Raw genomic sequence first — 14,514 nt, forward strand, 5'->3', positions numbered from 1 at the left:
ATCCTGTCCAAATGTTTCCCTAAGCGCTCACACACACTTTCACATTCCCAACAATAGTACAGAATGCCTCCAGTGGCTCAACTACCTTGACATGTGGCTGGCTTACTTTTTAACATTAATTCAGTACGGTATGCATAATAGCATCTCACTGTAGTTTAACAATGAATGATGTCCTGTACCCTTTTCAGCATGCAGTGGCTAATCACCTGTTAGCTGTTTAGCAGTATCTTTCTACAGAACCTACATACATTTAAACAAGGCTGTGTGTGCCTGTGTATGGTGAATACACAAGTGTCTGTGTGAGCATAGGTGTGTGCACGCCACCATGTGCAAGTCAAGGAGGACAGCCTCTGATGTTGGGTCTTGCCTCCCTCCTTGTTTCAGACAGGGTCTCTCTGGTGGTTTACACCTTTAATCCAGCACTAGGCAGGCAGAGGCAGGTGGATTACCTAGTACAGTACTGAACATTTAAAAGTTACCTTTTTAACTTCCAAAGCACATTCCATCAATGCTTTCACACTTCCAACTTCTCGCAATGTCTTTTTACTATTTACATCTGCTCGCCAAGACAAATTCCTCAAAACACTTGCAATAACCTGCAAATAATCAGGTTTAGAATAATTTGCATACCTTTTTGTTTCTAAAGCCAGAGGTAAGAATAGGAATCTATTACAAGTTAAATACATCTTATCTAAAAAGCTTGGCAACGTAAGTGTTTAGATTTTAAAATTGGTTTTTTGAATATTAGTACATGTGTGACAGTCCCTGGGTATAAGATTACATTCCATATATATGTACCGTACATGTTTAACCCAAAGGCAACTTTATGTAGTATAGTGCACTGATCAGTTCCACAACACAGATTTTCCACACATGGTGTCATGTAAGCAGCATACAAATAGTTTCACATTTATAATTAGGAATGCTCCAGCTACATTATCAAAGCATGGCATTTGCATGTCTCGAAAGGTCATAAATGAAAACCACTAATTTAAATATGATTGATTATAATAATAAAAATAGGAATTTTCTGCCTATAGTAAATTTCTCATATATGTTACGAGGATGTCAAAAGGAATTAGTTCAACATAAATATTTTCCTTTACTTTAGTGTTAATGGAATCATACTTTAACGTAAACCACTAAATACTGAGCTAAAGTTTAATATAAATCAGTACATTAACCGTTACTATCCAGGAAAACACTAGAAATTCTAAGCAGTACCTGCTGTAAGTCTTCACTTTCAGATTTCAGCTGGGCCACGAGTGCTCTCATGCAGCCTTTCATAGAACACAGCGTAGCCTGCAACGGGAGACGCGGAGCAGCAGCGTTAGTGAGACGGCCTCAGCTGGCTTCTTTCTAGCTACTGAATTTCAAAGCTGGTTCTTACTTAAATTATAAATGCTATTTCACCTATACAAGACCCAGAACAAAACTACCTAGATGGAAGACAGATGCCTCCCATTTCTGTTATCTATCTTTTACCTAACTGGAAAAGCCAAACAAAGCCCTGAGAAACAATAAGGCAGAGCATGGCGCTGTACTGTCTGTCGTGGGAGCTTATGCTTTCTCCTGGAACAGTGCTTTGGAAATCACTCTTTCCTCCAGTACTGCTGGTCTGCACTGTCTAGGTGGATGAACCACCATTTTTTGCTACATGCCCAGTACGAGGAGCAATGCTGCTGGAGCAGCTATGTAAATTCAGCACAGCAGTCTAACGTCAGGTGCACTTTTGCTTTATTTAGGCAAAAGACAACCTACTAAGCTGGGGTGTGCAGTACTAGGAAGGACCTACTAAGCTGGGGTGTGCAGTACTAGGAAGGACCTACTAAGCTGGGGTGTGCAGTACTGAGGAAGGACCTACTAAGCTGGGGTGTGCAGTACTAGGAAGGACCTACTAAGCTGGGGTGTGCAGTACTGAGGAAGGACCTACTAAGCTGGGGTGTGCAGTACTAGGAAGGACCTACTAAGCTGGGGTGTGCAGTACTAGGAAGGACCTACTAAGCTGGGGTGTGCAGTACTGAGGAAGGACTTTTATCAGCCATTGCTCAACTGGGGTGGGGTGGGAGACACCAAAAACTCAGAAGAAATTCTTTGCTTCTTTAGTTCAAAAAGTTGTTTTTATGAAAGTAAATTGACTCATAATTGAGTTACCTTAAGAAGTAAATCTTATAAAAAGACATACCTTGTTGGCAACATCTCCAAAGGTCAAGTTTGTCAAAGCCATTCCAGCATACCGTCTTAAAGTAATACTGTAGTGGTCATTAGTAAGCCCATACATCTCACAGTCCACCTGTAACAACTCTGCAATGGCCTGCAGTCCCCCTAATTAACAAGGGTAAAAGGAAAAACATAATAATCTAGAATCAAATAAACTGGTATAATTTGGCAGCTTAAAAACCAGGGGAAAATCTCAAAGAATGAGACTACATGATTTAAATAAATTTCCCTTTAGAATGAAAAGGCCACAAAACTGCTATAAACAATCTCTGTGTAATATAAAGTACAACCGACACGATTCCACTTCCTGCCAGTGTCTCCACCCTCCAGCCTCTAGCTTTCCTGAATGACACCACCACTGTTTTCTGCTCACTGACATACACTGTGCCTTGGCAACAATGGAGGCTATCTGCTATAACATGGGGCTTCCTAAGCCTGATAGAAAAATTAACTTATTGCTAGTGTAAGGGCTTTAAAACTACTTTCCATTGTCATTTACTGTGGCCTAATACTTTTTTTGAAGTGTCAGATAAGTATCCTTCAGAATAATGAAACTTTTAAATGAAATTGTGCATGAAGTAAAACTTATTTCATATAAAGAACAATCTATTCAACCAACTATAAAGTTTCTTTACAAAATAGTCTTACTTCCCGTGGCTACTACAACATATCATCCATACCAAGACTCAGTATTTTCCTCCTTCCTAATACTCAACTAGCAGATATGCTAAGTAATGCTCACAATGGCCAACACTAGGAAGGAAAGGAGAAACATAAAAGGGGAGGAAAGGGAAGACAACAAAGGAACGAGCTATAAAAAAAGTGAAGTGAAACGGTGAGGACAAGAATAAAAGGAAGATAAAAAGCACATGGACTATTAAAGGGTTGTTGAGCAGCATGAAAAAATCAGTAGAAGAATTTGTAGACTCACAAAATGAAGTTCAATGTTGAGCTTTAAACTGTAAGATAAGGTATCTTAATTACAGGAGGATTCATGCAGATCTTTATGACAAGAAGAGATGACAGGCAATTCTCTGAACACTGGCAAGCAAATTAATTTGTATAAAGAAAATCTAAACCATATTTATGAAGATTTCCCTCCATCTATTTGCAATAATGGGTTAAGTAGTGAGTGAAACAAATCCAGTCACTGTCTTCACAAAACTTATGAGTGGTGTGCAGCACCCAGATCTGCAGTGGAGAAGGCCCCACGGAAAGGTCTGAGAAACCAAGTTTAAGGTGAAGTTTAATGGATGACTGAGTATCTAACAAGGGCAGAGCAAGGAAGAGAAAGAATTAGTCTAGGTAGGATAAACAGTGTGTGTAAGGGCCCAACAAGGAGGAGGCCACCAACTGAAGCCACAACAATGAGCAGATCAGGATGTTAGGAAGAGGAGTAGAATTAGAGGCACATTATAAATAAAGTATGAGTGCAGGGTGCAAAATGGCTTATGACTGGAAGTAGCACAAAATATGCAGAACCAGAGAGACAATGGTGCCTCGCTTCACAATGAGAAATAGAAATTACACACACACACATACACACACACACACACACACACACACACACACACACACACACACACACACAGCTGTTGTTTTTGAGACATGGTCTCACTATGCATTCCGATAGACCTGGAAGGAACTCCCTACATAGATTAGATCAGCCTTAAACTCAGAGATAAACCTTCATCTGCTTCCCAAGCACTTGGTGTGTGCCACCATGCCTGGCTTGAGATATACTCAAGAATTAGGATTAAAGTGCTCCTTTACTAAATGTGGGAGATACCAATGCAGTCACGGATGATTTTCCTAAGATTTTGATTTGAGCAAGTGGTTTATTAGAATGCCAGAAGGAAATCTGGAAGAGACAGATTTTGGGATGAAGGTAACAATTTCCATTTGTGAGAGTTCAGTTGGAAGTGTCTAGAATACCATATAAAGGAAGATGCCAGGTAAGTAGAATGAAAACATATCCAAAGGGTTTGGTGGTAGAGTGTTTGCCTAACACACATAAAACTTGGGAGGGAAAAGTTAGATCGACACGTGAATCAGAGAACACTGGCTGAATAGTGACTAACACAGTAAAAGACGGAGCACAAGGACAGAGAAGGAGAGCCTAAGGCCAGGCTCCAACGAAGGCTAGTATTTTGTAGAGTTGAGTAAAGAAGAAGGAGACAGCAACATAACCGATATTTTGATACAAGATACTAGGGAGTCACTAAAGACCTGAAGACTGTGGCACTGGATGCCGATGTAGAGTACTGTGAAGCAGGGTCTTAGTACCAAGGTAAAACACACTATGCTCTATTTTTGCATGAAGTCTTGCCTAGTGTAGTATCTGCATTATTTCCTAAGAAAGATAAAATGGTCTAAAGAAGGTGCTATGAAGGCCTTCAATTGTCAGGGAATTCTCCTATCCAAAAATATCAATTTTAGGATTTGATTTTAAACAAAAATTAAAGATATACTGTATGTCAACAATTCTAGAAAGACTATAACTGATTGAAAAAAATTAGTAAAACTTGGAAGATTAGATAAAAGAGATTCCTTTATAATTTTAGGCAAGTAAAAAGAAAAAAAATCAGTGAATTCTGAGGCAAAGATATAATTCACAGGTTAAAACTATAAAAAGATTCACTGAAATATGATGCAAATTCATAAGCAGCAGAAAAATGAGTATGTCTCAATGCAGAAGTGAATATACCCTCCTGCACTGGTGTCTAGATGGGCTCACTATTGATAGTGTCTATGCAGAGGTCTAGAATGAGCTCACTATTAAATGATAGGACGTTCAATTGCCTTACAGACAAGGAAGAGCAAGGAAGAGCCAATTGCTTCAAGAGATATTGAATAGACTCGCAGTTACACTAAAACAAGATAATAAGACATTTAATTTTTAAAAGTACAGAATTTTTTTTATCATATAGCTTAGACAGCCATCACTAGCCTGAGATAGTCTCTTCTAAAGTAAGTATTGGGGTCCACATCAATATTCTGTAGATTGATACCCCAATTTGACAACCATAAGCATCACTCAGACTATGTTTAATTCCTGGGGTTCTACTCTGGGGAGTCTGTTTGCTATGGGCTGGAAAATCTATCTGGCCTGGCAAGTGCCTCTGCTGACTGTTATGATCTAGAAGTGTTGTGAAATATTAATGTAAATAAATCATGTTTTTACTGGAAGCCATGGATATCTTAATCATTTGAAAATTCCAGTGTCTATCAAACTTTCTTTGGCAGGCAGATCGTCACATACTACACGTGACAGTGCTCATGACTAGGCCTAAGAGTTGTCCTCATCTGACTGGGGCTGACACTTTCCCTAGTCCTTGCGGCCAGATCCTCTGCTATCTTATGCTCCCTGCCTGTGACACAGAGACCTTAACTCTTCTTTTGCCCCAGTGCAAATCTGAAGGCGAGGAGTGAGAGGAAGGTAACCCTGTGGCTATGTCCCCACAGTCACACCCCAGAGCCCCTCCTGCTCCTCACCTGAGAGCCCCTGACCTAGCTCCTGTGGTGAAATGCCCCGGGTAGCCTTCCTACCTGAAGAAGAAGAGGAACAAATACTGAGTCTAAGTTTTATTCTGAAATTCAGATAATTAATGTGTCAGTCCTAGTCTATAGTTCATTGGAACATATGAACATTTATAGAAAAATCTTTGCAATATCTCAAAACTGTGTTTTCCTGTTGTTAGTTTTACACCTTTTCATAATTATTGGCATTAGGAAAAAAAGTCATAAATGCTGAGATTGTACTGAAATGGGAAAACCCATAAGATTAAATGAAGTTTCACAGGATACTGGAAAGAGGACCAGATGGGCCTGTGGGAAGAAAAGCACGGCTGGAGAGCAGGCCTCAAGCCACGGAGCAGAGTTCTCCTAAGTGATGACTCTGAAGGAGACAGCACTCACGTTCTGCAGTGCGGTTTGTAGTCAAGAGTCTCACAACTGTACCACTGTTATAGTAAATGATGAATAACAATGACAGGGTGCTAAGAATACAATGCAGGGGCTGGAATGCAATGTAACAAAAATAGCACAAAAGCATGGGCACAGCTATGCCAAGACAGAAACTCAGTGTATGGTTCTTGCATGTGGCATGACTACAGAAATCCAGTTTACATGTGATGGCTCAGCATGACATGCTTTATAAACATATGTGTAAAATAAATCTAGAAATTAAAGAAACTGTTACATGAAAAAATGGGTACTCAATGGTCACAAAGGGTTTAGAGGATGTGATAATATGTATATAAGGGAGTTATTTCTCCAAAATTAATGCAATATTTCTAACTTCAATTGGAACATATCTTTCTACATATGCTAGTTTCAAGAAAAACCAGTAAAATACTGATAACCATTAAGATAAATTAAAGTCCTAATAACTCTTCTTCCTGGTGTTCATCTAAAGTCACGGACAGATTGCAAGAACACTGATCCCCTCCCCTACACCAAGACAGGGTTTCTCCATGTAGCCCTGGCTGTCCTGGAACTCACTATGTAGACCAGGCTGTTCTTAATCTAGAGATCCACCTGCCTCTGCCTCCCAAGTGCTGGGATTAAAGACATGCACCACCACTGACTGGCTAAGAACAATGATGTTTTAACAAATAATTCAAATAATTCCTCTTCATCAGAGGTGACACAGGATCTCTCTGGGTAACAGGGACAGAGGTGGTCCACTTAGTAATTTTCCCAAACTTTAGTTAAGATTTTAAAAACTGAAGTTGGTTTATAAGAAGGTAGACATTTCTATGATTCAGGACCCATTTTCCCATGGAGACCAGGGTACAGTGGTTTTTCCTTTTTTCCTATATGGATAGAAGTTATTAGTAGCCTTACATTATATCAACTTATCATCTGTATTTATTCCAATGATGAATTTCTATAGTTGTTTTAAAGATTCAGCAGCATTTACTTATGGCATTAAGAAACCTTTTTATCTTACCAAGTTCATTCATTGCATGTCTATGTTCTTCATCAAATGAAAGCTTCATGAGAACACACACAGCAGGACAGATTTGATGTTCAACAGGAGCTGGCACTGAAAAATAAATTTACCTAAGCCATAATATTTTGTTATTATAGAAGAGATGCTATTACACTTCTAAAATGTGCCAGGGTTATTAATATGTCCCTAAGGTTGGCAGATCAGCAAGTACTTGCTGAATGATGACCAAACACCACAGCAGTGGAACACGACTGTGCCAAGGGCTTCCAGTTCCACAGCATGTTCACTTGCCTGCTGTAACCAAGCCTGTCAGACTGGGTCTCCCATAGGTTTTGCTATAGCTCATATGTGTAATCATTTTAAATGATGACTACATGAAAAACTAAACACACTTTGGTATAATACTGTTGGACTTTGTTTCTAATTTCAGTGTAAACAACTATGATGGCTATGGATTAAAAGCATATGGTCGCATACAAATGTGATACCTAGCACAAAGTTTCCTATACAGACAGATACATAATACAAATGTAAAGAAAAGGGTATCTGAAATAAAGTGTAAAATGCACTTACATCTTTAATATTATATGCAAGGTCTCAAGTCAGTATTTGACACAAAGTATTTTTAAACTATTTTTTTCAGAAGCAATAATATGACTTATTAAATAATTGTGAGTACTCCTCCCCCATCAAGAAAGGAATGTTCTCTAAACAAAGTGTCTATTGGCTCTCACCTCTCACTCCAAGTCTCCCTAAGTGAATTAAAAAAAAAATTATCCTTGCTCCTTGCCTTATACATTCTTAAGATTTGAAATAATCTTTATATTAAGCTTAGGAAAATTCTGCTATATAGGTTCAAGGACATACGCAAGTGTTTTTAGCTTAAACATCAATTTCGTTTACAAATGGAGACGATACACCTTTCCTTTTCTCCTACTCCATAAAGGCTGCTGTGAGGACCAAGGAACAGCAGGTAGAGTGTGTCCAGTGTATGCTACGTACAATGTAGAAGACTATGGCTGGGTTGCTAAAAACTGAAGGAAATTATGTAAAAATAACTTTCCTGAGCTCCATTCAAAGGGCAACATAGCTGCTCACATTGACTTTAGCTCTACCAAGAATTTTTTTCTTTTTGTGGTTCTTTGAAACAGGGTCCCATGACAAAGGCTGACTCTTAACTCTGTACAGTCCAAGAAGACCTTGAACTCCTGATCCTCTTGTCTCCATCTCTCAAACGCTGAGATTACACACATGAGCCATCAAAGCAGCTAGCTTTAAGTTTTAATTACAAGTGTCTTTTGGTTTGCTCTTGAAAGCCTGCCTGGAGGTTCTAGCAGGGACTGCTGCTACTCATATACCCCTGACTGAATGATGGTCTTCCTCTTCTGGGAAAAGCTGTCCTCTTTAACTGTGTCCTCAGTTTTGGGGAAGCAATAAAGCAGTGAGGGAGGAAAGGAACGCCTGCCCAGACAGATCACCCTCACAACTGATTTGCTTGTTCTGTTTTGATTGCTCAGTAGTGCATGTAACATTTTCCTTTGCTAAAAAGTTTTAGGGAAATGCAGATTTAAGCCTTTAATGTGTTAGCAGCAATAGCTAGCTAATACAAATCCTTTCTATTCATAAAGACAGCATACTAACTACAACGAGTTTCTAACCTGTAACTTACATATGCTTTGAAACATGCAACATACTTGGATTTTTGTCCTGGTCCATGCCTTGTTCATGGGCTTCCTGCCACTCCCAACAGGTTTCACAGTAAGCTCGTATCTGTTCCAAAAGATGAAGGACTCGGATTTCACGCCTGCCTCTCTTGTCGTCAGGCTGTGAGTGAATGATGTTGTGGAGAGCTGCACTGGCCCTGGCCCGAGCCTCTTTACTGCCCCGGGAATTTCCCAACAATACAGAGTCTTTGTCATTGCCATGTAAAAGCTGGATGAGGAGAGGAAGACATCCAGACTGCCGCATGGATATACAGCTGTCTTGGGAGCTAGACATAGCTAGCAAAGTTCGTGACATATCGTCCTTATCATGGGTACCAAGCATTGACAACAATGAATACACCATTTCCACCTGTGGGCCAAATGAGTTTAGAAACAAAATTATGACTTTGATACCCAAAAGCCAGATCTAATGAAGTGATGAATGGGATTATTTACTAAATTCATTAAAAATTAAAACAAAACAAAATTAAATAAAAAAAACTTCTGGATGAAGTGATGAGTGCTATTTCAAAATAACATCCACAATTGGTTTATGTGACTAAGTGATAATATTGCAGACTGCTGAAAAAAATAGGTTCTTACAGTACTGAAATTGCTACATGCCTGCATAAGCTAAAGCTGTTACATGAATGAAAATAATTTTTTCTTTTTCTCACATACCCATTCATTCTCATTCTCTCTCTCTTCCGTCCTTTCTCTCTCTCTCTCTCTCTCTCTCTCTCTCTCTCTCTCTCTCTCTCTCTCTCTCTCTCATGTATTTATTAAATTCTTTATATAATTTAAAACTTCATTTTACTTCTAAGCAATAGAAAACATTTTGTAGCAATTATAATCTACTAAATTCTAATTCTCCGCAATCATTACATTTCATCAGGCTTATAATTACAACATTCAAACTTATATGATCTGTTATCATCTAAAATTATTTTGTCATAAAAATACAAATGCCACAAACACATAGGAAGTGACAAAGCCAAGAACTGTCATCATTTTCCTTTTAGAAAGCAACTGGTAAGCATTGGTTGCTTACAGTAAGCTGGAAGGATGAACTGAGAAGGACACTAGAAATAGAAAACCAGCATCCAGTTAGCATGGGTCGCTATTAGCTTCCCTTCAAAGTTAGAGGATATTCCATAAGAGAGGGTATGAGATGCAGAATGCATCATCAATCCACAAGGATACGTATTTTTGGTCTTAACAACAGTGTTGGAAGAGTGTTAGGGGCATCTTGTAGGTGCTGCTTAACATTGTATAGTGTAACCAAGAATGACCTAGCTATGCTGCTTACTGCAAAACGCTGCTCAGAAGTGTAACACAGTTCCTAGAGGTGCTAGCTCTATTATGGCAGTGACAGGGCTGGGGATAATGTGTTTTCATCAGACCTAGGTTCCAAGTTTGGCTCCAGCACTTTTAAGCAAGCTATGTGGTATTAGTTAATTTATTTGATGTCTCTTGAGCATAAGCTCTCTGCATTTTCTCCACTGCAAATTGGAAGGATTTACATTATACAGAAAACTACATAAAATAATAGTCTGGCATTCAAATTGTATAGCAAAGCCTGAATATTATTATGCACATATCACTTCTAAAGGAAACGCAGTATGAATGCCAACGTCCAAGTGCCAAGAGCCAATATTGTGTTGATGCTGAATCAATCTCGTCAGCTTCAGACTAACGGCCTGAAGCAGATTCTTTCTTTCCAATTTCTTCCTCAGAGGGATAAGAATACAAGTGTTTGAGTGAACTGGTAATGTAGAGGCAACTCCTTACTGGCACACCTCAGAGAGGTCCTAAATACAAACTATTGTGGATTAGCATTAATGATTCAAATTTATTTCTTTAATTTTTATTGTTTCTTCTTAATGAATTGAGTCCAGAGCCTTGGACACACTAGGCAAGCATTCTACCAATGTCTTTGTTCCTATCCCTAAAATTCATTTCTTAAATTAACGTTAGTTATTTCAGTGTTTCCTAAGCACTGCCAGAGAACACAGAGTAGGCTATGAAGACAATGCCCTGCACTTCTGACTGAAAACATGTTGCTCAGAATGTCATTTTAGTAAAACACTAAAGTGATTTTCTTCTCACACTCTCCCCTAACCTTAAAATATTTGCAGTACTGGCTAATGCTCAATTTCAATGATTTTCCATCCATTTCAATAAACACTCGTTAACATCATGTGCAGATCCTGTGAGATGCTGAAGACAGAGGACAACAATCTGTTTTCCAAGAGTAAGTTTCAAGCCAACTGTTATGAGAGGACACAGGCCAGTGGCTAAGAGGACGTTAGGAATTAAGAAAACGTCTTCTGGAGATGCAGGGCTCAGAGTCCCGAGCAATGGAAAGACGGTGACAGCCCTTCGCAAAAAGTGTTAGGTGCCGCCACAGGCAAGGCACAGGGTGCTGAAGCAGTCAGTTTGGCTGGGGCTTTGGATGCTTGCAGGTAAATGGTTAATGAGCTGAACAAGAAATTAACAGGCATCTAATTCGGGAGTTTTTATAATTCTCATTTTCTCGTTTATGTTTCTTTGTATAAAAACATTATTTTCCCAGGAGACTGAGTCAAAATCTTTAGAGAACAGAATGTCCATGACGACTGTCTTAGCAAAGCACACCTAGCCTCGACAAGAGGACTTGTTCTCTGCTGTTACCTTGGTCCCCAGATGACTCGTCAGCCTTCGAGGAGCAGAGTGTGTGCTGCTAGAACTCAGAACACTGGCTGTCTCATGATCCATTCGTGTAGCTGGACTCTAGAAATGGGGCAAATTACAGATAGTGTAATTTAGGTTACAAACACAGGCAACTCCAGCCTCACAGTTTAGAAAGGGTTCACTGGCATTCACAGGGAAAGAGGAAAAATAGAAACTTCAGCCTAACATAATGCAGCACCATAGCAGAGGACTGCACAGAATCCCAAAGGAAGAGAAGGAGCGATGACCTGCTGTGGACAATGAAAGCTGCATCTCAACACAACCAAGACAAACATGGAGAGCATGACGTATTCTAATGTGGACACAGGGTGGAGTGAATGATTATCTGGGGGGCTGTAAAAGATGTTATATTCAAGCTGTGGAGCCTGAACTTTAGGTGGCAGGCTAGCAAAATCAGAATTATATTTTAAAAAGAACAAAGGACATGATGGAAAACCTACAGGTGGCCAAGAGATTAGAACAAACCAACAAATTCATGGCCCTTATCTAGGCTCAAAGTCAAAGAAAGCATGATAGGCACATTTATGAAACAACAGCGAATGAATCACGAGAGGCTATCCAGTGCTAGGAAGGAACCATTCGTTTCTTTGGACTATAATAATGACATCAGGTATGCATTCTGAAAAGCATTCTTAGCTTGGAAATGAACAGTAAAATATTTACGGAACAAATGACAGAACAGTCTTCAGAACAAAATGGGTAGCCCACGTGGATATGATCTGTATGGACCACTACTGTTCTGCCTTTGTGTCATCTGGAATCGCCTGTGCACGACTTCTCCCAACTGTGCTGGAACTTTATCATACCCACAGGCGTTAACAAAGCTCTCCAAACAAACAAGGGGAACAAGCAGGGACTAGCCTGAGTAATTTACTTCTAGCCTTTCCTATCACTTAACTTTCTGAGGAAATAAACACAGATCAGAACATCCTCTTCCTAGCAAGGTTATCAGTTCTCCTTACAACCTCTACTCATTCACTTAATTATTCATCAGGGACTGTGGTAAAGCATGAACTAGGTAGAATTTTTCTTTTTTAAACTGAGACAGGGTCCTAGTTTGTAGCTTTGGCTGTCCTGGAACACACGTGTGCACAGTGACCTAGACATCTATGCAGAGCACACACGTGTGCACAGTGACCTAGACATCTATGCAGAGTACACACACGTGTGCACAGTGACCTAGACATCTATGCAGAGTACACACGTGTGCACAGTGACCTAGACATCTATGCAGAGCACACACACATGTGCACAGTGACCTAGACATCTATGCAGAGCACACGTGTGTGCACAGTGACCTAGACATCTATGCAGAGCACACACGTGTGCACAGAGAACTGTCTCACTGGTCTTCCTTTGCCCACTCTGAAGTATCTTTAAATAGCTGATGTAAATATCTATATATTTTTACTTTTTTTTTTTTGCTTTTTATAAATGTTTGAAAATAAGATAATCTTGACTTTTTTGCTGTTGTTCTGAGACAGGATCTGTTGTAACCCAGACTGGCCTCTAACTGTCTCTGCAGCCAAAGGTAGCCACGAACTCCTGATTTTACTGCTCCTACCTTCCATATTTGAGACAGTGTTCTCTGTATTGCCCTGCCTGTCCTAGAACTCACTGCTCAGCCCATCTTGACTTTCTAAAGGTCAAGTTCCCCACTGAGGACTAGCTTTCCTAGAAGACATTCTGCAATTGGTAAGGGAGAAAAGCACCAATAGTCCTACCCAGCTGTGATGCCGAGGAACCACAACAAAAACTAGCATGGTAAGGGAGCTAGCAGGTGGTGGTGCACACCTTTAGGCCCACTCAGAAGGCAGTGGTGGCAAATCTCTGAGTTTGAGGTCAGCCTGGTCTATAGAGCGAGTTTCAGGACAGCCAGAGTTACACAGAGAAACCCTGTCTCAAAACACAACACAACAAAAGATATCCCTAAGGGTGCAGAGTGGCACTCATAGCTTGGTGGTAACCAACAGTAACAGGACTTAAGACCTGGTAAACAGGAGGGAAATGAAATCATGCTTGGAACTGGAAACCTAGCCCACTATCCAGGGCAAGTGAAATCATGGGTCTAAGAGGAGAGCATCACCAATAACTGATTAAGCCAGTGTACTTCCTAACTACACTCTTGGTACTTAGCCTCACACTGCAGATCAGTGTCGTTCCCCCTACAGCAAGGAAGTTTCTCTCTAAAATAGATGGAGACCATTACAGAAAAGTCAAAATGCAGAGAAAACCTGTATGGCAAATACATCTATGACACAACTCTTGTCCCTAAAGCACAGGGAACATCTCAGATGAGGAGTCAAAAATTGTAAAAGTCAGGACCAGGAAATCTGCTGTGGACTGTGTCTCTTAGAAACGACAGGAACATTTTAGTCATGATGCTCAACAATATAGCTGCCTAAACAATGTCTGAACAAGAACAACACTGAACAGATATGCTACTGTGGAAGGAGGAATATCTAGTGGGTGGGCTGGGGTGGGGACATGCCTAGACAAAGAACAACAGGCAACTAAAAATGCTGAGAGTCGAAGAATTAGTCTTCTTCAGGGACGAGTCCTTTAACTGGTAATCCAATACCAAGTGGTCAGTCAGCTCTGCAGTCATGTACATTCAAGCAATACTAAACAGACTCAACAGGTTCTGTCTATAGATTTATGTGTTATATACATGCACAATGCAGTAATAACAAAGAAAAGGTCATGAATTTGAGGGGAGGGCACAGATAGATGAATACTGGAGAGACTGAAGGGCTTTTAGAAAGGGAAGGGAAAATGATGCAATTATATTTTAATTTAAGAAAGGGAAAAGTAAAAAAATAATCTCTCTTGTCAAAATCTTAATTAAATCATTTAACATGTATGAGTGTGTTGTGGAATAACAGGTTACATTTATTGATG

At 39.8% G+C, this 14,514-nt stretch overlaps 2 protein-coding genes across 14 annotated transcripts in view; both read right to left on the reverse strand.

Moving 5' to 3' along the window:
- Kif20a (kinesin family member 20A) overlaps nucleotides 1-14,514 on the reverse strand; it is a 464,558-nt gene that overhangs the window by 318,117 nt on the left and 131,927 nt on the right. The window lies entirely within an intron of this gene.
- Apc (APC regulator of Wnt signaling pathway) overlaps nucleotides 1-14,514 on the reverse strand; it is an 86,419-nt gene that overhangs the window by 9,639 nt on the left and 62,266 nt on the right. For 4 of the 13 annotated variants that reach the window (XM_075968998.1, XM_075969000.1, XM_075969005.1 and 1 more), the window contains 7 exons: nucleotides 11,554-11,652; nucleotides 8,872-9,250; nucleotides 7,175-7,270; nucleotides 5,716-5,769; nucleotides 2,186-2,325; nucleotides 1,225-1,302; nucleotides 480-596 (listed from right to left, as the gene is read on the reverse strand). In XM_075968998.1, coding sequence (XP_075825113.1) covers nucleotides 480-596; nucleotides 1,225-1,302; nucleotides 2,186-2,325; nucleotides 5,716-5,769; nucleotides 7,175-7,270; nucleotides 8,872-9,250; nucleotides 11,554-11,652 — 963 coding nt within the window. The remainder of the gene's footprint in view (nucleotides 1-479; nucleotides 597-1,224; nucleotides 1,303-2,185; nucleotides 2,326-5,715; nucleotides 5,770-7,174; nucleotides 7,271-8,871; nucleotides 9,251-11,553; nucleotides 11,653-14,514) is intronic. The other 9 variants (XM_075969002.1, XM_075969003.1, XM_075969006.1 and 6 more) reach the window with 3 other exon arrangements.

Source organism: Microtus pennsylvanicus, chromosome 4 (assembly GCF_037038515.1).
Source record: "Microtus pennsylvanicus isolate mMicPen1 chromosome 4, mMicPen1.hap1, whole genome shotgun sequence".
Classification (NCBI taxonomy): Eukaryota; Metazoa; Chordata; class Mammalia; order Rodentia; family Cricetidae; genus Microtus; species Microtus pennsylvanicus.